The sequence below is a fragment of the Heterocephalus glaber genome, unplaced genomic scaffold (genome assembly GCF_053883595.1).
Source record: "Heterocephalus glaber isolate CG9 unplaced genomic scaffold, H.glaber_assembly_v1.0 deba00001497, whole genome shotgun sequence".
In the NCBI taxonomy this organism is placed as follows: domain Eukaryota; kingdom Metazoa; phylum Chordata; class Mammalia; order Rodentia; family Bathyergidae; genus Heterocephalus; species Heterocephalus glaber.
Genome location: NW_028258320.1, coordinates 19,262,884 through 19,287,876, shown reverse-complemented (window position 1 = coordinate 19,287,876; position 24,993 = coordinate 19,262,884). Strand labels below are relative to the sequence as shown.

The window sequence follows — 24,993 nt, the reverse complement described above, 5'->3', positions numbered from 1 at the left end:
TAGCATGCATGAGGCCCTGGGTTCAATCCCCAGCAGACACACACAGAGGAAGGGCTTCTAATACTAGAAATGACCATCCAGGTAGATGTCAGAGAGCAGGGAAAGGCTAAGAGAGTTAAGTAGAATCGCTGTAGATTTTGTCCTCAGTGTGGTAGCTTTCCAAACTCAACTTTCTCAATTCACTCAATGGAACTTAGACTCCAAGAAACTGATTCAAGATAGCAAAGTTGGGCCGGGGATTTGACTCGGTGGTTTTGCTGCCTGTTGCGCAAGCACAAGGACCCGAGTTCGATCCCTGGTACCAAAAAAAAAAGATAGTGAAGTCAACAAAGGACCAATTTATAAATCAAAATGCTAAGTAGAAGCACAGCTTTCTAGGACCCAGTGCCCTAGGATTCCCCACTTCCTCCTGCACCCCCTTCTTCACATCAAGGTCCCAGAAACCTAATCCTGTTATTGTTTGGTAATTTCTTGAATCAGAAATAATAACAAGGACTGCACCACCTGAGTTATTTCATCCAGGCCATGTACAAGCCTAAGAATTGTGTCTGCCTGAAAAAACACCTATTGATAATGAAAACTCTAATAAATTCTTTCTGTCCCTGAACCACAGTTGGTTGAACATAAGTTACTTTTCAGTCTTCTTACTGTAGCTCATTAGTACCTGATTGATTAGGGGGTAGGTAAATAGATCATGGCTATATCAGGTGGCTAGAGTATAAGGTAGGCAGTTCTGTGATGGCTGAACCTGTCTTCTTTTTCTTTCAGTTATTTGATATAGAGTCTCACTATGCAATTCAGGCTGGCCTTAAACTCACTATGTAGTCCAGGCTGGACTCAAACTCATGCCAATCCTCCTGCCTCAGCCTCCCAAGTGCTGGGATTATAGGTGTGCACCACAATGCTCAGTTTAAATCCATCTTTAGCTTCCACAGGTGCCTCCACCTGAGGTACCCTCCACAGAGAGCCCCCAGCAGATACCAAGCCATGTCAGTAAGAGGAAATGATTTGGAGAAACCACCCTACTCACCCACCCTTCTTTGTTATAAGAATTCTAGCTTCTTACTGAGTTAAAAAATCACAGATTCAGGGCTTAATGGTTTAAGAGATCACTAGCCCAGTTTCCCCGTGCTTGGCAGGGAAGGTTCTCTGCTTATTGCTGAGTATGAGCATGAGGACAAATGCCCTCCTGCAGTGCACATGCCACACATAGTCCTCTGATCGTAATACATCATCTGCTCCATTTTTCAGCTCAGTGGCACCAGCAGATCCCACCGCCCATGTCCATCCGGCCGAGCGGCAGTCGCTATGGATCTCTCACCAGTAAAGGACTTGACATTTTTTCTGCCTTTTCCTCCGTGGAAAGCACAATGGTGTATTCATGCTCTTCTAGCATAGTGGAGAGCGATGAACTTTAAGGCTGTCTGGGTGGCTGCTGTGTAAGGGGTGGACTGTGTAGAGGGGGAAGGAGGACACCGATGCAGTGGATTCCAAGGAGTGGACGTGATGGGTTCCCATGTGCTGGGGTTGTGGCAGGAAGTACTTTGAATAAGGAGGCTGGGGTCTCCTACACTGTTGTAGGGCTGTGCCTCTTAAAGAGTCCAACAAAAATGTGAACCGGCGATAGATGAACTGAAGATGTCCTACTGCTGCCATCCACTGCTGTGGGGAAAAGTGAGAATGTCCCCCTGGCCCAGTTGTGTTAAGGATGCCTAGGCTCTACTAGGAGCAATTAGGGGCCATGTGTCTGGGCAGAGAAAGTTAGACAATAGTGACCTTAAAATATAACTAATTCTACCAGGCGTGGTAGCACACGCCTGTAATCCCAGCACTTGGGAGGCTGAGGCAGGAGGATCACTTTGAGTTCCAGGCCAGGCTGAGCTGTATAGTGAGACCCTATCTCAAGGAAAAAAAAAAAAAGATATAACTAATTCACCTAACAATGCAAAGGAAAAAGGTAGGGAAGTCACTGTCACCCTTCACTGATTACATATATAGCAGTAGTTTTGGTGACTTCATTAAATCAGCTTCCATTTAGCATTAGGAGATCATGCCATGCCACTCATACATGTGGTGGAACACTTGATTTGCATATTCTGGCTGTACAGAGCTGCATAGTAAGGTGCCAAAATGCACTTGAGATACAAAAAAAATTCACTGAAACACTCAGTATTGCACAATGTACTTATTCTGTGGTCAAACAGGGCCCCACCAGCCTTGTCTATCTGCACCATTTTCCTTTGGATGGTGACTGGTTTTTCTTCTTTCTGATTTTGCATAGCCCTAGACTCTAGAACTAAAGAGTTATTAATAAACCAATCAGAAAAAAGATCTGCAGGGTCACTTTTAAAATTACCAACTTCAATTGCCACTTGCAAACTGCAAGAGTCATCATCTGCCCATAGAATACCACCCCAACGTGCTCCTGCCCCTCCCCAAAAGTCTGGAAGTGTAGAAGGCAGGAAGGAAGCAATGCAGACAAGATGGAGCGGGGAGAGAGCGTTGATTTTCACTTCCCACAGCAGAGTAGTGGTTGCAGAAAGAGGAGGCCTTAATAGCTGTGAACTGATTTGATATCATTGATCAAATTGCATTTTCTATGTAGAAAATACTATGCTAGCTGGGAAAGTGGAGGGAAAGGGGAACAAGCCTCTCTAGTCTAACCTACCTATTCCAAACCTGCCTCTCAACTTAAGGAATTTTAGATTTCCGTTCACAGCAATATCCCTAGTGCTTAGAAGAGTACCTAGCACACAGTAGGCATTCGGGAAGCATTTGTTGCGGAAGTGAATCTTACATTAGACACAAATATCTTCAAACCCCACCTCAGTCCAAACACTGCACCGGCAATGGTTGTCACAGCACGGTTTGCTCCAGGCTACCAGGGAAATGAATTGAAGGTCCTGTCACCGATGCCCTCTGCTTGGATCCCTGGTGTTCTGTGTGCCAAACCCCGTCCGCTGGCATCTTATGTGAGCAAGTGATTTAGATAGAGATAGTAAATGCTTGGAAAGGCTTGAAAATAATTTCTTCACATCAAGGCAAGGGTTTCCAATATAAAAATAAATTCATTCATTCAAAATATCATGTGTGTCTACTCTGTAAAAGATGCTATGCCAGGGCCAGGGATATAGCTCAGTGGCACCATACCTGCCTGGCAAGCGCAAGGTCCTAATTTGATCCCCAGTACCAGGGGGGGAAAAAACGATGCTATGCCAGAGCCTGTGGGAAATACAAGGATGTGACTAAGTCACAGTCCCTGCCCTCAGGGAGCTTGTACTCTGACAGAAGAGGTAACAGCTAAGACAGGTAGAATGCTGCTTCTATTCTTAGGAGACCGAAGTTTCTATGCTCTTCATCCTGCTACTTCATAACTCTAAAAATCTTGTTTTCAGTCTTGCTTAATATAACGAAATGCCATAGGGTGCATCCATAAGATTTCATTCGTTATTCACCAGAATTATTAGACCTTTTTTCCTTTTCCATATGTGCAGTAACAGTGGTAAAATATAGGCAACTTTAATTGGAATAGCATGAATCTTACATAGAACAAGTGCTGTAAAATGTTGTCTATTGTATTGTGAACTCTCTCCTAACCAGAAAGCACTTCCTAACTCTGAGATCAGCTCCGGATTAGACACTTGAACTCCCCATCACACATACTTCAATAATACTAGACAGTTCTCTCATGAAGGGATATTCTTCATTTCTATATGTCTTAGTTTTCTGAATTTTTTTTTTTTTGGTACTGGGGATTGAACTCAGGACCTTGCGCTTGCAAGGCAGGCACTGGAACCACTGAGCTGAATCCCTGGCCCCTTCTGAATATTTTTTATCTGTCTTTCTTTTGACATAAAACCAGGATAAATGTCATGTTTGGACACTAGATGACGCTGTCTCACTCAAAATATAATGAGCCTAAAAATTCCTGAAATTTGAGCTATTGGGTTGTTTTAAAGCAGGGTTTCTCAGTCTCAGCACTATAGACTTGGGGCTGCATAAGTCCTTGTTGGGGAGGGGGCTGAGCCTGTGCACTCTCGGATATTTCGCAGCTTCCCTGGTCTCTACCCACTGGATGCCTGTAGTAGACTCTCCCCACCTAATATCTCCAGACATTGCCATATGTTCCTGGGAGACAGAATACCCTTTTGCTGAAAACTGCTGCCTTAAACAAATCAGCACTCTGCTTTAAGAATTTTAGTAGAATTCAACTACAATGAGGAATATTTGAGTAAGAGAGTTTAGTTCCATCGTGGGTTTTTTTACATATACAAAATCAGAAGATTCATAGTCTTCTTGCACAAACCATTCCTCAAACTAGCTTAATGAGACCTATTAATGGTGCCAGCACATTCCTCAGAATCCAGACCAGAAGCCTCCAAGTCACTTTTCTGCTTCCTTGTTCAATGAATCCCAAAGTCCTGTTAATTCTAAAGCTATCATTCCTTCTCTATTCAGACCTTCCTTTCCACTCCCCTTCAGACTTTTCCATTCTCTCACTTCACACTTTCAGTACTTTAATTTCTCTCCATACTTCAGACTTCAACCACCACAGACTTCTTCTCACTGGCCTTCCTGCCTCCAGACCTACCACAGATATCCAGGGCAAGATCCCAACCCCAGATCACTTTCCTCAAAGTACTCTCCACTGATATTATTTCCTAATTTTCAAATCCCTAATGTCTGCCTGGAGCCAACTCGGGTGGATACCAGCTGTTCTGTCCTTGGAATATTCGAGCTCACCCCAGTACAACTCCAAAGCTTTTCATCTGGGGCTCCGAAGCAGACTCACACAGGGCCCTGCTTCTCTTGGACCTCTACTGGAAGGCTCTTTCCCCAACCTCCACCTGTAGAAACCTTACCTGTTCCCTGCAGTCCATCTCAGATGTCACTGCCTGTAGGACATATTTTCTGACTCCCCAGCTCCAGGTGAGTAAATATGGTCTCTGAAACCTTGTAGCAAGTGTCTTGGACCTTGAGGAAGAGAAGGTTCCTTCATACAGTGTTTACAGAGAGTGTGACCTCTGTACACCTGCCCACCCCACCTCTTGCACAGGAGGACTTCTGCTTGCACTTGGTTTTAACTATTTGGTGGCATCGACGGTGTCAGAAGTTTGCCTTTGTGCCTTGTACTGAGAAGTATTCAATAAACATTTATTGACCTAAATGGATATAAAAGTCTCATAAATTGCCATGTTTCTACATGGAGTGAATCGAGTCTATCAATAATCCTTGGTCTTGGCTGCTTGTTAGAACCTCAGGGGGGAGGGGCTTTTTAAAAATCTCAGCACCTAGGCTATTCTCCAAATCAGTTAAGTAAATTAGCTCTGAGGTTAGGAAACAGGATTTTTTTTTTGGTACCAGTAATTGAATTTATGGCCCTTGCACTGAACTACTTCCTCAGCCATTTTTTCTTTTTTTGGTTTGAGTTTTGGTCTTTTGAGACAGGGTCTTGCTATGTGGTCCAGGCCAGATTTGACCTCACTATGTAGCTGCAGCTGGCCTCAAAATTGAGGTGATCAGGCCAGGGATTTCAGTGCCACCGTGCCTGCCTCGCAAGCACAAGGTCGTGAGTTCAATCCCCTGTACCAATAAAAAAAAAAATCAAGCCTCTTGAGCACTGGGATTTCAGTCATGTGCCACCACACCCAACAACAGGCATTTTTAAATACACAATATTTTTGGAAGCATCCCAGGTGATTGCAATAAGCAGTGAAAGTTGGGACAAACCATTTTATTATCATGACTTAATCACAGAAATTTCCCAGAAAAGTCTGAAAGGATGCAGATGGCCTAAGCCTATAGGGTTGGCATCCAAGCAGAAGATACTATCATCAGGTTGCACAGACTGTGCACTCCTGGAAAACAGAAATAAGTATATGCGTTGCTTTTATTAGACCCTATTGTCATGTGCTACACTGATTAAACATGCAGAATTCTTGAAGCCCCCAGAGGAAGCTCAAAAACCTGTAAAAATGAGCCAGGAAAAGGGAGAGTTGGTGCTATTTACCCAGACCTTTCTCCCATAGCAGTCCAGTAGACCTCCACAAGTAGCTGACAGACTCTTCTGAACTTGGTTTGAGGGAAATGGAGAAAGAATCAGAATTTCCAAATAGTGAAGCTGGATTAAATGTGTCCTCTTTTCTTTCATCGCTTATCTTTTGTATGCATCCACTGAGAAAATAAATGTTTAAGAGATAAGCAGAAAAGAGAGGGCTCTGGATGGCACATACCATGAGGGTAATTCCCAGGGGAGTCAAATGCTGGCTTTTGTTGGGATAGATTCACTTGGATAATCCTCAGATGACACATTTAGCCCTTCAAAGATTTATTTATAAATTGATTGTTCAAAATTCAGAATATACTTTGTTACATGCATGTCACCCAATGCTGATTTCCAAATGCATCTTCAAAATCTCATCCAGTTTGCGGCTGAACAATAAGATCTCTATTACATGGCCAGGGATTTAGCTTGGTGGTTCTGGCGCCTGCCTCGCAAGCGCAAGGTCCGGAGTTCAATCCCCGGTACCAAAAAAAAAAAAAAAAAAAAAGACCTCTATTACATGAGACTGAGTTATGGCTCTAAGAACAAATCCAGGCAGAGCAGCCGATAATAGGAGAAGAAAAACTACCTCCTCCTCCTTTCTGGTGTCTATGATGTGTTAAAGCTAAAGTGCTGTGGTCCTTTCCACATCTGTCCCCTCTGTGTTTTCCTCCCCTGTGCTCCATGTTCTGTGATCCCTTCTGCTGTAACTGTCCCATCTCACCTCTTCCCCAAGGCCCTCCAGGGTTTCCACAATCACCTCACTCCAATCTCTGCATCCTGGCTCGGTGTGTGGAAGAAAGCAGCCCAACTGCTTTCCAGAAAGCAGCATTTTGGATGCGTGAGCATCTTTTAATTTCCCAGCAGTACTATGTTTTTAAAAGCAATTGCTTTCTCACTCCCATCAACTTTTAATAGAATTGCTGGCAGAATTTTTAAAAGTCAAGCTGTTGTGGGAGATACAGGAAACTGAGTCACCTCCAAATTGTTCTTGCTGATTACAGCCTCTTTGCTCTCCCTGCTCCCCACATGGTCCCAATGTCCCTCCCATGCCAGAGTCTTAAGTCTGTGTGCATGAGGGCTGTTTTTAAGTTGGGTTTAAACTTAAAGCTGCCAGAGAAACCAAAAATGTAGGCAAGTTTACTCATCATGACCTTTATTCAAGGTCCTTGGGTAACCTGGACTTAAAATATTTCTGTTACTGATTGAGTTGAACATCAGTGCACCTTACCAGCAAGATGAGCAGTTATCTAGATTCCCATAGAGCCTGTTGACCACTAATGGCCTTTTCCTGCTTTAAGTAAGTCCAGGTTTCAGTTCATTACTAAAATACTGCTTGAAGAATTCCAAGCACCTTCTAAACTTTGACAATGCCATGGTCATCAGCATGCTTACAAAGTTGCTAATGGCGTGTTTTTAAAAATCTGTGCAGTGCAAAAAAACCCTGCATATTTGTTAAAAATGTTCGCCTCTAGTTTTTGTCTAATTCTATTACTTAGCATACTTGATATTATAGAACCACAAACAAGCTGTGTTTTGTTAACATGTAAATAATAGCCACTTCAAACTCTAAAGAGCAATGGCCTTGAAATTGCAAGAGCTAGGGAAAGAACACACTTTTCAATCCTCTGAGAATTGTGTCATAAATGCTGTGACTGAGTATAGAGAAGATGCCTGTACCACAGAGGCATGAGAGCACTAATTTATTAGAAGATTTTAACATATTAATGAATGGAAAATGTTTCACTAATAAGAAAAATTAAACTATTTCAGTATTACTTGACTATGAATGTTTTAAGGCTGAAATAAATGTATGTTTTCTTTACAATGTAGAAAATAATCCTCATTTCCAGATTACTTTTTGATGATGGTTGAACCACTTTTGGAGTGTACAAATATATTTGACCTGAAAGTGATTTTTATAAATTATTTTTATTCAAAATGTATAAATTACTAAATGGGTTGTAACCTGGTTAAGATATCTGTAGAGTGATAACTAGCTTTTGGTCTTTCTAAAATATCCAGCAAATCCAGGAGATTTCTCATAGGATATTCTTCACCTAAGATAAAAATTCATTCCTAAATACATCCTAACTGAAAACAGAGACACATTTAAAAATAGAATTTCAAGATGGGAGGCAGTTTGGCCAGCTCAAATTGAAAATAAAGATATGAGTATGCTTTTGTCATAATGAGAGGTATATTAATACCCACACAAAACATGGATTCTCTTCATATTTAAAAATATTTGGGCAAGCACAAGGCCCTGAGTTTGATTCTCGGTACCAAGAAATACATAAATAAATAAAAATATATGTGATCCTCCTTGCCTTGGCCCCCCAGAGTGTACCACCACACTGAGTTAAGAAGCACATTCTTATAACATTCCCACAGGACTAGTGTAAGATTCCAGTGAACCATATATTCATATTGACTACAGTAGTCCCTTTAGGAGATTACTGAATGTTCTTATATATACACAGTATAGAAGTTTTTGCTATATAATTTAAGAGCAAAAATCCTGAAAAAAAATTGAATGTAACTGTATTCTTTTGTCCCAACATGGGTAAATTAAGTTTTATTATTTCAGTATTTTTATTACAAAAATCTCTTCTCAGGCCAGGGATTTAGCTCAGTGGCATTGAGCCTACCTTGCAAGTGCAAGGTCCTGAGTTCAATCCCCAGTACCAAAAAAAAAAAAAAAATCTCCTCTCACCTGTAATTCCAGCACTCAAGAAGCTGAAGCAGGAGGATGGCTGTTAGTTTGAGGCCAGCCTGGGCTACATAGTGAGTTCAAGGCCAGCCTGAACTACATTGCAAGACCTGGTCTCAACAAAAAAAGGAAAGAAAAACAAATCTTTTCTCCACTGATTATTGACCACTTAGTTTTTGCAAGTGTTAGCACTGTTTGTTGACTTGCCCTCTCCCTTCATTTCTTCCCTGCCAGGGTTTTTATCTTGGATAATAAGAAAGCTCCTTATTTCTATGAGATCTTAGGTGAATTATAAGATAAATTTTAATAATTCAGATGAATATTAGATATGTTCTATAATTTTTTTCTCTAACTCTGAGGAAATTCTTTGTTTCTTTAAAGTAAGCAAAATATTTGATACATTCCCAGGATGGCAGCTAGGATAAATAAGTAAGTATTTATGAAGAGTTTATTCTGAGGGCCGGGGATTTAGCTCAGTGGTTCTGCCACCTGCCTCGCAAGCACAAGTTCAAGTCCCGCTACCAAAAAAAAAAGAGTTTATTTTGAGATTGCTCCACAAAAATATAGTAGCAATTTTTTAAATTCCAAGAAAAATACTTAAAAATATTTTTCTCCAGCCAGGTATGGGAGTACATGCCTGTAATCCTAGCATTCTGGGAGGCTGAAGCAGGAGAATCGAAAATTTGAGAGCCCAGGCAATTTAGCCACTTAGCAAGACTTTGTTTCTAAATAAAGGACTGGGGATGTAGCTTAGTGCGAAGGTGTTGAGTTCACCCCCCAGTACCACCACAAAAATAAGTAAAAAATTTTAAGTAATTTTTATTATAAAATAGTAAAAAGAAAAAATCTCCAAAGTAAGTAATTACTTTGTTTTAAAAGTTCCTACTTCTTCCCCCACCCAGCCCTGCTTTGTTTTTTTTGTTTTGTTTTGGTTTTTTGGAACCAGGGATCAAACTGAGGACCTTGTACTTGCCAGGCAGGCGCGGTGCCACTGAGCTAGATCCCCTGCTTTGCTTTTCCTTAGAAGGGTAGCTAGCACACAATAGTGGAATTTCTTTTTCTAAGGTGGGTATGCAACAAATAATTATAATAGTACACAGGCGCTGAAGGACAAGTTCTGGGGTAAAGCCCATGCTTACCATGCACAAGACCCTGGCTTTGATCTTCAGCATCAAGAGAACCAAATAAATCTGGAGGAAGAACAAATGACGTCAAGTAATAGCCCATCTGCTTCTGCAGCCAGATTGCAGGAGACTTTATTTCAGCTCTGACGAGCAGCCTAGAAGAACGCCGACGCCTGCAGTTAGGATCAACGCTAGTGAAAATGAGATTCCGCGGTGCTAAGCAACAGCTGGGGGCTGCTCTATTCCTGGGCGGCTTAAGCAGCTCAAGACTGGGGTGCTCTCCTCGTGAAGACGCGCGCCGCTGCGTGTCAGCCCCCGCCTCTCTGGGAAATGAATTGACTTCCGGGCGAGAGGCCGACAGAGGCCCTCAAAAATGAGCCCATCTTTTGGTCTTTTTTTTGCATTCTCAGCTAAATCAAGTCCGGATATAAATCCTATTGGTTTCATGTCAGCTAACAAATGACAGGCAGAGGCGCACACGTGCATGCACTGACCACCCCCACACACAAAAATACACACTGCAGATAAAGAGCCACTCAGCACCCGCAGCTAACTTAATTCAGTCAGAATTAAGTGCTGCCGGTTAACGCTTTTCCTCTCTCCCCTGGCGAGACTTCCTTCCACCTGAAATCACGCCAGGCCCCAGAAGGCTCATAAGCATGATACGTTTCCATCTTAGGAAGCTCCAGTCTATTTTCTCAAGTTACCTTCTTGGTTATTGAAATCTTCATGGAAAAGCCATTCTAATAGCCATTTTAACAGTGAAATGTGTGAATTACAGAAACTGTTTAGTTTGCCTCTATTACTAGAAAGCAACGAACAGATGTTGGATTTTATTCCTGTTTACTTTCATATTTGTTCCTCCACACCGTGCATGTTAAGACACTCTGTGGAACTGAATACTGAGATATCATTTAAGCCAAAGTGTGTGTGAGCATTAATTGTGCACTTCCTCAGAAAGTATATGGGGCAAAAGAAGATAGCCTAGAGAGTCCTCAAGATCTACAAATACAAACAATAAGCAGTCAACAGAACCAATTCTGAGTATTGAGGTTAATGGTGTCGTAGTAGGTATTGTTTAATTAAGCGGTTTTCAAGAGTGGCAGCCAATTGTAGTAACCTGGGGAGCATTTAGATATCTACAGCTCATGAATCAACTCAGGGTGGCGGCCTCAGACTCTGTGCTTCATGGTGTGATTCTGATGAGCAGTCAGGATTGAGAACACTGACCTAGGCGGCCTTTCCCATCTAGGTGCCCCTTGGCTTGTACATGGGTCTCCGAGGCTTGTGACCTTGGGGTCTGGAACCTCCACCTTCAGCTGGCATGGAGAGCCCATGTGTGACAGCTAGGCTAACTGAAACCCTGCTGGGCAGGTCTTCTTTTATCATTTAATGCTTACTCTCAGGACCTATCATGGCACACATCGATGGTATCTACTACACTACTGAAGGATTCAGTCACACTAGGATGAGAGGTCGCAGCAAGGAATGCCTGTGTTCTTTCTGGTTGCTTTGCCAAGGACAAGGACGATGTATGTGTAAGCCTTGGTATGAGCAGGTGCTTGATAATATGTATTGGTTTGTTGAGAAAAGGGAGCCCAGGTACAAGAACTATATAAAATACTGCAAATTTTGGGTCACTTGGTAATGTAAACTATAATGTAAAATAATGTGAATCTTCAAATAGTTTTACACTTGTTTTTTCTGAGCTCCTAATTCATAAATCACAATGAATGCACAGTTTAAGGGATTTTATCAACACTGAATTTAATCATTTACTTTTTCCTCAATGTCTTCCCAAGGAGGAGGAAATAGTACATTGACTGGAGTGAAAAGCTTAAGAATTTGGTCTAGAAATGTCCAAGAGGCAGAAACAGGCAGTTAAAGTCTCATTGTTTAAGAGACAAATTTTCATTCTTTTGTGGAAGTGAGGTCAGGGTAGTATGAGATTAGAACTGCATCATTATAATTGAATTGTTTTATTTCGTTAAGAAAGTGCTATTATAATTCATACCAATATTTTTTGAGTGGATTTCCTATGCAAGGCCCTGTACTAGAAGCCATAGACAGACAATGAAAAGTATATTCCCCTTTTACACGGTATTTACAGTCAGAGAGGGGGATGTGACAACCTGCCTGAAAAATGACTAAAGATCTCTGAGAAAGACATGTTTATGGGCTGGGGATTTAGCTCAGTGGTTCCACCATCTGCCTCTCAAGCAGAAGGTCCTGAGTTCAATCCCCAGTACCAAAAAAAGAGAGAGAGAGAAAGAGACATGTTTGTTAGCACTAATTTTATTCATTCTCAAACTCTACAAACATACAAGGATTTGGGGGGGGGGGCAGGTGACAGACTAGGTCTCCTTATGTAGTCCAGTCTCACCATGTAGTCCCAGGGCGGCCTCAAACTCATCAGGATCCTCCTGCTTCAGCCTCCCACCCCAACAGCAGGAGCCCTGGGATTACAGGTGAGTCTCACCACACCCAACAGTAAGGGAATTTTTAATGCTTTTTAGGGAGTCTAAAAAAGTAAACTAATGTGCCCAAATAGGAAGTAAGGCAACTGCCTAGAATCTTGCCAACTGCAGTGCACACTGCAGAGCAAAACGTGACCTGCGAGATGTCCCTTGATCCTGGCTTGTGGAGCTGTGTTGCTGTCTGTTGGGTGCATCGCATCTTCTCAGAGTTGTTGGAGTCAAGAAGGCAAATATTTTACTTTCTCATTTGCAGTGAAGAAGCAAAGTCCTGAGCCCTCCTCGGCTGAACAGACACACATGTGATTTTGAAAGTTTAAGGTAGTTTCCTGCATTACAAGCCAAGTGAATTTTGATAGTGAGGTATAACTAAGAAAATAATTTAAGAAAATAATTTTGATGGAGACCCTCTAGATTAATTTCAAAGGTATCTGAGGCCACGCTTTGTAATCCACAATAAAAGGATGTGGAGGATGTCATTGTTGAGTTGTAACAAATTCCAAATGCACAGATCAGTTATTAGAGCCCGGCCTTTCCTATCTATGAGCAAGACATCCCCCTACACATGCAGTGCCCGTGACTAAGTCACTTCACATTAGCAGTTTATTTGTGTAAGGGTTAAGCAAATTTATAAAAGTAATTCACACCCAAACCATGCTGATTATGGTGTTGCTGTTTTGAAAGGATATAATGGTAGGGTATAGACTTTCTTGCTCAATTTGTATGCATTAAAAGGAAATCACACCCACAGACCAACATTTTTTTTCTCCCAGTGTTCACTGTAGACATATGTGTGTTCATATATGTGTCTGTATTACATATATGATTGCTATATACATTATATTTAGGTACTTGAAAGGAATTTAGTAGTTGGCTTAGTAAGGAAAATATTAAGGAACTCTATATCTTATTTAAAAGCTAAATATTATTTGAATTTTACATGTTCATGGCTACCAAAAATACACATTTCCAAGCCAATAAAGAAAACTTTCAAATCAATAAATTGTATTATTTTGATTATTACAAAACAGCAATTTGCTGATTGGTAGGGTTAGATTTAAGCATTCCAAATCTTTGGCCTTCAGCCATCAGGAAAAAGGCAGGGACTTGGCATGAAAAACAAACCCACATTGTTTATGTTTTACAAAATCTGTATTTTAATAACGTGTACACAGTTTAAAAAATACAGAGTATTCATGCCCGTGTATGCTAGCAAACAAAAAAAGAAATCTGCCTCTACTTAATGCATGCACACGCAATACACTGAGTATAAATGCATTTAAGCATTTTAGAAAGATGTCTGTTTCAAGCATTCACAGGCAATGCCTAAGACAACTTCACCGGAACAGGACAATCTTGCAAAGTTTAAGAAGGTGATTATTTCTCTGATGACTGAAACTGCAGTAAAATCTAATCTTATTTTTTTCCCTGAAGCTTGTTTTCCCTCAAAGTAGTCCAGAAAAGGGGATGGGACATTATTCTCACAACAGTCACTCAAGAGATTCGTTAGTAAAATCTACAAAACACAGAATAGGAAGGGAAGAAAGGCAATAGAATTATTGCATTCATAGTTCTGAAGATTCGACTGAAAGGAGCCTGGACGTCTCCTGATTTTATTCCCAGCCCCTGCGGCCCTAGCTGGGCATCTGGAAGGGCTCGGGCTGGAAGCTGAAGAGCCTCGTGCCGCAGGGCTCGCTCTCAGACGGTAGCTTGGCGCCCACGAAGGGCAGGTAGGGGTCGCGGCCAAAGTGCTCGCAGTGCAGGCCGACCCAGTCCCGCTCCGAGCCGAAGCACTCGGCCTCGGCCAGGATGCGGGTCAGAGCCATGATGTAGCTCAGCGCCATCTGCAGCGTCTCGTACTTGGACAGCTTTTTATCCTGGCCCCATTGGGGGACCACCCTGCGCAGGCGGTCGAAGGCAGTATTCAGCCCCTGCATGCGGCGGCGCTCGCGCGCGTTGGCTGCCAGGCGCCTGCGCGCAGCGCTCTCCAGACGCCCGGGCCCGGCGCACGCGCCTGCGCAGTCGGCACCGCCCGCGCAAGGGGCAGCGGCGCGCGCTCCCGGGGGCCTGTCGGGCTTGCAGGATTTCATGCTGGCGCTGGAGCTGCGAGGGGCGGAGCTCGGGACTGAGCCGGGACTCAGCTCTCAGCGAACAGTCGCGAACAGAGCAACTCACGTGCGATCAGTTTACAGTGGGGAATGCGGGATCGGCCTGCGGACCTGCCGGGTGACCAGGCTGGTGTCGCTTCCCTTGCCCAAGTAGAGGGACATGGAGGTGCTCAAGAAAAAGTCATCTTCCCAGCGTGAAGTTGTAAAAAGAGAAGGAACCCTTCTTGGGGCAGAGCTTGGTGTGGCTGGTTCGGGACAGGCCTTCGCAGTACTCTGGGGAAGCCCGAGCCTGCCTTCAAGGAAGATGAAATCTTTTCCGCAGCTCTGCTCGGGAAGGAGCGCAGGAGCTGTCCGAGAGGAGAGCGCGGGCTGCATCTTGGAGGGAGGAGAATTTATAGCCGAGGGCTAAGGAGGGAACAGGTGGTGGTAGGTGGGCGGGCGTCCCTCGGCTTCCCTCTCAGCACCTTCCTGCCCTGGGAACTGCAGGGGGAGGGGGCGACTCGCAGCATAACCCTGACATTACCGCCCTAGCTGTTGAAGTTTCTCCGGAGCTCTGACCACCGCTAACTAACGCGCCATCTGGATGGCCCGGCTGTCCCCAAAGAATAGCCAGGTGGGGGTGGGGAATGCTTGGGCCACTTTTCCCAGATCAGCAGGCAGCTTACGTGTCCGAAACTTAACTGAGGTTTTACAATTATTAGAAATTATTTGTGCGAATATGGTGATTTGGGCATTATCCTAAATATCAGAAGTCTACTGTAAAATTTAGCTTCATGGAGACGTGTGACAATTTTGTATAATGGTGATTAAATATGTTGAGATTTTTATTTTCTCTAGTAAGTAAATTGGGACAAATTAACAAGCTCTAATTATTATTGCAGACCTGGAATTTTACTGTGCAAATAATTTGGCTGTTTTCTGTGAAATAACTTTTAACATATCAAAAGATACTAAGGTATATTTAAAACCTTATATTATTCCAGCTATGTATTTAGATTGAGTTGCTTTCAGATGCCTAGGCAAATTAATTCAGTATCATCCATACTTCATTTCCCCTGTTCATAAATGTCTTTGGGTCATACATGGAGATGACAAACTAATCACTTATTTGATATTTAAATCTAATAAAACTAATCATGATGCACAAAATGCAAACATCTGAGTAGTAATTCATGAGGCTTTAAAAAATAATTCCTGGGCTGGGGATTTAGTTCAGTGGTTCCGCTGCCTGCCTGACAAGCACAAGGTCCCAGGTTTGATCTCTGGTACCCAAAAAAAAAGTTAAAAAAAATTCCTAATGAGCATTTTTGTTCATCTCACGAAACTATGAAACTATTTCATAGGACATCCGGGTTTCAGTTGTGTCATCTGCCCTCAGGAACAGTAACAAGTATGATTTCCACTGCTGATAACAATTATATGCTTTATACAGAGAAACATTGTCTTCATTCATCTCATTTCTTGCTCTTAAGAGGAATCAAGAGGCAAAGAAACAAACCCCAAATAGGCTCAATTCAAACATTTTAGGATACTTCAGGAAGATCAAGTAACTCTCCTCTGAAATATGGATATGTCAGCATTACAGTATTCTATATTTTTGTTTAATTAAATTATCAACAAGCTCTCACAAATCAAGCGTGTCTTAACAGTGACTTGCTTTCCCTGTCATTGTCCCAGATCATAACCTTATTGTGACTGCCCTGACTCCAAGTCTTGTCTTCCCATAAATAGTTGATTAATCCCCAGCTGAAGCAATGACAATGAAATGAAGATGAATAACAGGAAGACAATAGGATGGAATTGAACATTAATGATCTTCGGCATGACAGATGTTGAACACAGACTTTTACAAGGAGCCACTCAGTTCTGTTACTCTGAGTTCTAACAGACTTGGTTGGGAACAGCAGTCCTGTGATGGGAAAGACTTATTTAGTCATCAAAATGCTAATTTGGGGGGGTCGTGGAAATCTGCCTTATGAATGCTATTGTTTCTCATGTTCATCTCATCCCTGTTCCCTAAAGAGTTCCCTCTGTGCTGCTCCATGGAATATTTCCCCGCAAAGCAGCCTTTGTACTCATGCTGGTCACTGGTGTCCAGTGTTAATGAGATGTATGCATCTGCAAGTCATGTAGGGTGAGATTATAGCCCATGCACACAGCATCAAACGCAAAACCTGAAGCGAGAAAAGAAACATTACTGTGCATACAACACAGCTATGTTAGAACATAAACCAGAAGATACCTGTGTCATGAAATTGATCCTAGGATAAGGAGTGAGCTCAAATAAAAGGCCTTGGAGGATGTAGAGTAAGACATTGCACAGACATCGCCTGACATTAGTGCTACAGAGATGCTTCCGGGAAAAAGAAGCATCTGCTCTGAGATAAGCCTGAGAAACACAGTTCACTACCTCCCACTTGGAGAGTCAAGAAGCAAAAGTGGCCTGGAAAAGCTTCTGAGGAGTCCTAGAGTGAAGACACTGACTGACTTCAGCATTCCCTAGACCTGCTTGAACACAGAAATCTTTTTTTACCTACGAAGGTCTATTAACATTCCTTGATCACTTATTTTTGTTTGGTTTTGTTTTATTTTTTGAGACAGGGTCTCTCTAGCCCAGGATCCTTCTGCCTCCAGGTGCTGGAATTATAGGGATGCACCACCACGGCTGGCTCCTTGGACACTTTTTCAAACCTGTTCTAGCATCTTCCATTTATTTCATATAGGAGAAGACAGATACAAAGACTGAACACTGTGCTTGAAGACACGGACCAGTTTAATGACCAGACTAAGACAAGAGGTCAGATCTGCATCCTCTGATTTTAAAGGCTTTACAATTATGAGATTACTTAAGCCCCTTGTTTTACAACAAGGCAACAGGGGTCTACCCACCAGTGACTTCCCAAAGTGAGGCAAGTCACTAGTAGAAGTTTCAGGAATATAATGAGAAACTTAGCACTTAGAGGACAGTGGTCATTTTACAATGCTGGTGTCTGGCACAGTGCCTACAAGTTAAGAAGTACTCAATAACCCAGAAGGAATGGCTAGAATAATAGAAGCTGATCCAAATGAGCTTCATGACTAACAGTAATGAGTTGCATCCTCCCACTTACAGAGAACGCAAGCTAGCTCCACACTTTGAACAAAGAATGAGTTCTGTGTTGTCCAAAAACTTCATAATTATTTGGGACAGAGGAACATAAATGTCAGGCTAATTTCCATATTGAAGTTATGATCCTACCAGTTGAAACAGCAGTTACTGTTGTTAAGGTTTGTAGGAGGCTGTTGATTTGAACTAGGCTCCTGTACTGGGCCCAACAGACCAATCCAATATAGAGTCACTTGTGCTAACTGATTAACTTAGGAGCATACTCAGGTAGCCAATGGCCAAGTGACAGCAGCTGAACTTTAGACAATACTAGGCATACAGCTGATCAAACAAGGCAAAAGCTAGAATGAACTAAACCTTGTGCCTCACTTCTGTTTTCTGCCCATATATACTCCCCAACCTGCCAGCCAAAGTTCTTTAAACCTGTTATGGTTTAGAAGGCTGCCTGATTCTGGAATCATGAATAAAAGCAAGTAAAGATCTTTAAATTGTTGCAAGTTTTATCTTTTGAAAGTATTATCTGGTGATTGCCCAGAAATCAAAACTGGCAGGTGAAGATATGGAGATGACAGACAGTGGGACAAGAGAGGGGAGAAAGGAATAGAAAAATAGGAGAAATACCACCTTCCGTGTACAAATGATCAGGGGCTGGGATTTATTATAAGTGTGGAGTAGGTTCCAGGGTAAACATTCCTTTATTATTCAAAACTGTATTTCTCCAGGGCGTGGTGGCATATACTTGTAATCCCATCTACTCAAGAGGCTATGGCACAGGGGATTGCAAATTTGAAGCCAGCCTGGACAACTTAGCAAGAAATTTTCTCGAAATTCTTTAAAAGGGTTGGGGATACATGCACTGAGGCTCTGGGTTCAATCCCCATCACTGCAGAAAGAAAAGAAAAAAAGTATTTCATTTTTTATTTTTTGTGTGTTTGGTTTTTTGTACCAGGGATCAAACTCAGGACCTTGCACTTGTGAGGCAGGTGGAGGCACCACTGAGCTAAATACCCAGCAGTATTTCATTTTTAAAATGGAAGCTCCCACCACCACCACCATCACAAAAAATAAAATAAAATAAAAATTTTTAAAACCTACACAATTAAAAGAGAGGCAAAAATGTTCATTCTGAAATTTGCAGAGGAAAATATAGAAAATGAAGACTGGGGCTTCCTTACAGAGGGTGAGGCAATCAGGAAGCTCTGGATCCCCAAAAGACAAAGATTTAGTGAAGTTGAGTTCCATTAGGATTTTATTAAAGCCCACAAGTGGAAGGTATTGAGGGCTTTAAAATGTGCTATGTAGGTACACGGATAGAGGAATCCCAAAAGGATTAATATGTTGAGAGAAGTGATGGCTCATCAGAAAGCACAGGCAATCCAGAGGGTCCCAGGGACTCTCCAACCCTCAGAGATGTCACACACAGCTTGACAGCTGTGGTTCCACACCTAGCTAGTATCTAGCCGCCATGAACAGGTGGATTTCTGTGGTTTGAACTCTGTCTTTACTCTTTTGGTTAGTAGACCTTAGACATCTCTTAGCATCATGGCTAAAAGAACAACAACAAAAATATTGGCGTCAGAACTTTGTTTTGTTATTGTTTTTGTTTGCTTGTAGAAGCAAGGATTAAAGGCCTTCACCTTTTTTTTTTCTTCTTCTTCGTTTTTTGGTACAGGGGATTGAACTCAGGACCTTGCACTTGCAAGGCAGGCGGCAGAACCACTGAGCTAAATCCCTGGCCCCAAGGCCTTCACCTTTTTGAGACATGGTCTTGCTAAATCACTAAGTTGTCCAGGCAAGACTCAAACTTGTGATCCTCCTGCCTCAGCCTCCCAGAGTACTGGGATCACAGGTGTCCACACCATGCCAGATTCCTTTTTTTTTTTTTTTTTTGGTGCTGGGGATTGAACCTGGGTCCTTGCTCTTGCGCAGCAGGCAGCAAAACCATTGAGCTACATCCCCGGCCCCCAGATTCCATTTTGATTTTGATATTGAAACGATTTGAGCTTGAAATATACAAAACAGAAGCCAAAATTGTACTCAGGAAAAGCTTTACTGGGTAGCAAATTTTGTGGTTTCATTATAGTTTGAGGTTCAGTTTTGCTGCAAATACAGCCCTATCAGCCCTTGTGTGCCATTTTCCCCTCTCTCTTCCTCAGTGGTGGCAGCCATTTTGTCTTAGTTACTTTCTCATTGCTGGGATGAAATACCCAACAGCCACAAGTTAAAGTGGGAAAGGTTTATTTTAGCTCAGTTTGTAGAGGTTTCAGTGTATAGTTGGCTAACTCCAATTTAGGGCAGCATAGCAGAGAAGCATCACAGAGGAGAAACAGTCCATGGCAAGGCAGGTAGGAAGCAGTGAGACTTCCTTCTTCTTTCCCTTTTTATTCCATCCAGGCTGCAAGCCTATTGGTTGGTGCCACCACACCCAGCATGAGTCTTCCCTCTTCAGTAAGTCCATCATCCACATCCAGAACTATGTTAAACCAATCAGTGGACTAATCCAGTATCACCCATCCATGAGGCTTTGGGGGGACATCTAGATATAAACCACATTTCCTACTCATCATTATGTCCATCCTCAGTCTCTTTGTGAAGGCCAAGGTTGTCAAAAAATAGGACCAAGAAGTTTATACAGGACCAGTCAGACCTGTGACAAAATTAAGTGCAATTGGTGGAAATCCAGAGGTATTGACAACAAGGTAGAGGAAGATCCAAGGGCCAGATCTTGAGACCCAACATTGGTTATGGAAACAACAAGGAAAAAGAGTATAGGCCTCCCAGTGATGTCTCAACCTTCCTGATCCATCCACAAGGCCGAGGGGGTGGAAGTTCTGCTGGTGTGCAACAATCTTACTCCCCTCAGATTGTTCAAGATGCTTCCTACAAACCCCAAAGCTATGGTGAAAGAGCAGCCCAGGCAGCCATCAAAGTCACCATTCCCCAAGCTAGGCTATGCAGCCAAGAAATGAATAGACAGCTCCTATCCATATTTTATTTGTGCTTAAATAAAGCCATACAAATTGCCCTCAAAAAGTATAATTTTCAGGGTATGTTCTACTTTTCCAGTGATTTACACTGGAAAATGTTTGCATTTATTATCCCAGGTCCTTCTTTCCTGGTACTGAGGTATTTGAGAAGACAACTCAATAATCATGATGTTGCCAACATCATATTAAATGGGGAGAAGCTGAAAGCATTCCCTCTAAAATCGGGAACCAGACAATGATGTGCACTATTACCACTCTTGTTCAATAGAGTTCTTGAGACATTAGCCAGAGCAATAAGGCAAAGGAAAGAAATAAAAGGGATATATACGGGAAATTAAAAAGTCAAATTATCATTATTTGCAGATGATATGGTCCTCTATACAGAAGACCCTCCAAAAAATCCACCAAAGCTCCTAGAATTAATAACCAAATTCAATAGTGTTGCAGGATACAAAATCAATAGTGTTCCTGTACAACAATAATGAACTCACTGAGAAAGAAATTAGGAAAACAGGGCCAGAAATTTAGCTCAGTGGTTCTGGCACCTGCCTTGCAAGCACAAGTTCCCGAGTTCGATCCCCTGTACCAAAAAGAAAAAGATAAAGGGAGAGATAATATTTTGGGCCAGGGATTTAGATCAGTGGTTCCACCGCCTGTCCTGCAGGCGCAAGGACCGGCGTTCAATCCCCGGTACCAAAAAAAAAAAAAAGAAATTAGGAAAACAATACCATTCACAATAGCATCAGAAAAATTAAATATTTGGAGTTAATCTAACCCAGGAAGCGTAAGACCTCTATGTAACAAACAGTACTGCGGTATTCTGAAAAGGGAAATTAACAAGGATGTCAGAAAATGGAAAGATATCCCCTGTTCCTGAATAGGCAGAACTAAAATTATCAAAATGGCCACACTTCCAAAACCGATACACAGAATTAATACAATCCCAATTAAAATACCAATAGCATTCCTTGTAGAACAATCCTAAAATTCATACAGAACAAGAAGAGACTCCAAATACCAAAAGGAATCCTGAGCAATAAGAGCAAACCAGGAGGCATCACAATCCTGGACTTCAAGTTATACTACAAAGCTACAGTGGTTTAAAAAAAAAACAACAAAGCATGGTACTGACATAAAAACAGACAACCAAATCAGTGGAACAGAATAGAGGATGCAGAAACAACTGCAGGGACAATCAGCTATCTGCTCTTTGACAAAGGGCCAAAAACATATGCTGGGGGAAAGACAGCTTCTTTAATAAATGGTGTTGTGGGGCCAGGGATTTAGTTCAGTGACACCAAGCTTACCTCTCAAGCCCAAGGTAATGAGTTCAATCCCTGGTACCAAAAAAATTAAAAAAGAATAAATGGTGTTGGGAAAACTGGCCACATGCATAAGATGAATCTAGACCCACATCTCTCACTATGTACTAAACTAAAATCACAATGGACCAAAGATCTAAATATTGAAAGAGAAACAATCTGCTGAAGGATAAAATAGGTAAAACTCTTGAAGTCATAGGCATACGCAAGGACTTTCTGAACAGAGCCCCAATGATACAAGAAATAGTACAAAGAATCAACAAATGAGATCGTATCAAATTTAAAATTTTTGCACAGCACAGGAAACAACCAACAGAGTGAAGAGACAACCCACAGAATAGGAAAAAACTTTGCCAGCTATTCCTTGAACAGAGAACCAATATCTAGAATATATAAAGAACTCAAAAACTTAGGCTCCTTGGGCTGGGGATTTAGCTCAGTGGTTCTGTTGCCTGCCTCACAAGCACAAGGACCCAAGTTCGATCCCCGGTACCAAAAAAAAAAAAAAAAAATTAGACTCCTCAAAAATAAAAGACTCAATCAAAAAATGGGCAACTGAAATGAACAGACATTTCTCAGAAGTGCAAATAATCAATAAATACATTAAAAATCTTCAACATGGTTACCCATTAGAGGAATGCAAATTAAAACAACACTGAGATTCCATCTTACTCCAGAAAGAATGACAATCATCAAGAAATCAAATAATAGGGCCAGGGATTTAGCTCAGTGGCACCGCGCCTGCCTCACTAGCGCAAGGTCCTGAGTTTGATCCCCAGCATCAGAAAATAAATAAATAAATAAATAAATAAATAAATAAATTTCAAAAGGAAATCAAATAATAACAAATGTTAGTGAGACTAGGAGGAAAAGGAGCATTTCTGAATTGCTGGCAGGATTGTAAACTAGTATAACCACTATGGAAATCAGTAAGGAGATGCCTCAAAAAACTAAATATAGAAATTCCAAGCTAGGCGTGGTGGCCCTCGCCTGCAATCCCAGTAGTCAGGAGGCTGAGACAGGAGGATAGCAGAGAGTTTGAGGCCAGCCTGGGCTACATAGTGATTTCAATAATAACCTGAAATTCCATTTGACCCAGCTATTCTCCTCTTAGGTATCTTCCTGAAAGAATTAAAGACATTGTATTACAGTGACACATGCATACTCAGGTTTATAGCAGCAAAACTCATAATAGCTAAATCTTAGAAGTGTTGATATGCCATTGACAGATGAATGGATAAAGAAAATGTGGTATTTACACACAATGGAGTGCTATTCTTCCATAAAGTAGGATAAACGAGTCATTTGTAGAAAAATAGATGTACCTTGGGACCATTATATTAAGTGAATAAATCAGACACACAAGCTTACATATCACATGGTTTCTCTTATATGAGAAACTCAAAATGTAAATCAAGAACAAAATGAAAGATATAGGAAATAGGGAGATAGGTCTTTTGCAAAAGGAGAAGAAACCAAGAGATGGAGCAGAGAGGGAGAGGAGGGAAAGGGGATGAAAACAGAACTGAGATGTGTTATGTACACGTACCAACTCCCCACAGGACTGTAATCACTGTGTCCTGCAAACATGGACTAATATAAATAAATAGCAATCATGATGTTGCTTCATGAGTACAGAGCCAGGTGAAAGAGAATTAGTCTTAAGGATTTGCTAGGCTGTCCAATGGTAAATGTGGGCCGGAAGCATCATTTCTCAGAGTGGCTTTCTTCGTATGTTTCTAGATTTCATTGTTTTTTTGGGGGGGGGGAGTTGTACGGGGGATCGAACTCGGGTCCTTGCCCTTGCACACCAGGCGGCACAACCACTGAGCTAAATCCGTGGCTGTTTCTAGATTTTAGTTGGACAAAAGCAAAGTTTCAGGTAGGTATGGTGATTCATGTCTGTAATCCTAAACACTCTGGGAGGCTGAGGCAGGAGGATTCCAAGTTCCAACCCAGCATGGGCACCATAGTGATTTAGTGAGACATTGCCTCAAAATAAAAAAGGCTGGGAATGTAGCTCGGGGCAAAGGCCCTGGGTTTAATCCCTAGTGCCAAAACCCCATAAAAGTGAAGTTGCAGAAACTCTGGGGCCAAGAAGACTGTCACCATGCACTGAAGATGACTGGCTAAAGGCTATGAGGCAGTCACAGAGGTGCCAATGAATCTGCTTGTCCTTGACCCTCTCAGTGTATATCCTTGAGCTCTCCCCCTGCTGGCCCTGCTGCCCCACAGTGGCCTGGTCCACTCTCAGCTGCTTTATATGAACTCTGAGGTGGGGTCACAGAGGACCCGGCCTCTCTAGCAGCCCCCATGCCCAGTAGCTGCTTGGGCCAGGCTTCCAGCCTCCTCACTTGCTCAGTGACTCTTCCATAACCCTTCTGTGGACCTTTGTGTCCCTAGTTCTTCCCCCGACTGTGCAAGACCATGTCCTTATAATAAAATTCCTTTTCCCATGATACTCACAGCAGCACTTTCCCAGTCACACTCTGAGTGCAAGGACCATTGCATGCAGGTCACAGAAAGCCCAAGGGCCTCACATCCCTCAAGAACCCCTCCACCCCGGCGGGTCTTGGTCTGTGTCTCCACCAGCGAGACTTCATCCCTGTGCAACAATCACTGCCTCCATCCATCCAGCACTGTGCCAGGCAACATCGCTGAGGAGATGGGCTGTGAGCTATTGGAGCTCACAATCCGTCTGCACGGAGGAGACACCACACACTCAAAAAACTGCTCCGAGCAATAGAGCTGCTCTTGCTCCCCAAGATCACACAAGACAGCCCACTAAGGCGTGGGAGAAGATTAAAATTTCCTAAGTGTTAGCTCATCCTTTCAATTTCTGTCTTGAGGCATGTTCTATAAAGCACAAAATATAAATGCATACACTTACACATGTGTACAGATTTGCACGTGTGTGTAGTACTGGGGACTGAAACCAGGGCCTTTGCACTGAGCTACATCCCCAGTACTTTTTCAATTTTTATTTTGAGACAGGGTCTCACTAAGTCATTAAGTTCCCCAGGCTGGGCTCAAACTTGCAATCCTCCTGCCTCAGCCTCCCAGAATGCTGGGATGATAGGCGTGGGTTATCATGCCCAGCACTTTCCTTCTTTTCT

General features: G+C 42.3%; 3 protein-coding genes across 20 annotated transcripts in view; 1 reads left to right on the top strand and 2 right to left on the bottom strand.

The window, feature by feature from the left end:
• Window positions 1–3,084, top strand: part of Mypn (myopalladin) — a 129,364-nt gene extending 126,280 nt beyond the window's left edge. For all 10 annotated transcript variants that reach the window (XM_087185450.1, XM_021259463.2, XM_087185454.1 and 7 more), the window contains one exon: window positions 1,252–3,084. In XM_087185450.1, the coding sequence (XP_087041576.1) occupies window positions 1,252–1,418 (167 nt within the window). In that variant the 3' untranslated portion in view covers window positions 1,419–3,084. The remainder of the gene's footprint in view (window positions 1–1,251) is intronic.
• The window catches only part of Pbld (phenazine biosynthesis like protein domain containing), a 172,627-nt gene that overhangs the window by 68,339 nt on the left and 79,295 nt on the right, over window positions 1–24,993 (bottom strand). For 3 of the 9 annotated variants that reach the window (XR_002395566.2, XM_021259485.2, XM_087185491.1), the window contains exons 10-11: window positions 9,896–9,946; window positions 4,863–4,974 (exon numbers count right to left, since the gene is read on the bottom strand). The exons of 1 other annotated variant lie outside the window; for it this stretch is intronic. Coding sequence is in view for 7 of the 8 variants with exons in the window: in XM_021259485.2 (XP_021115144.1) it covers window positions 4,889–4,974; window positions 9,896–9,946 (137 nt within the window). In the remaining variant the exon portion in view is untranslated. Of the gene's footprint in view, window positions 1–2,830; window positions 2,968–4,862; window positions 4,975–9,895; window positions 9,947–16,385; window positions 16,637–16,669; window positions 18,452–24,993 lie in introns of those variants that run through there. 5 more of the 9 variants (XM_021259483.2, XM_087185492.1, XM_087185493.1 and 2 more) reach the window with 5 other exon arrangements.
• Atoh7 (atonal bHLH transcription factor 7) lies at window positions 9,954–16,168 on the bottom strand. The gene has a single exon (XM_004847128.3). The coding sequence runs from the start codon at window positions 14,442–14,444 to the stop codon at window positions 13,989–13,991; it is 456 nt and encodes a 151-aa protein (XP_004847185.1). The 5' UTR covers window positions 14,445–16,168; the 3' UTR covers window positions 9,954–13,988.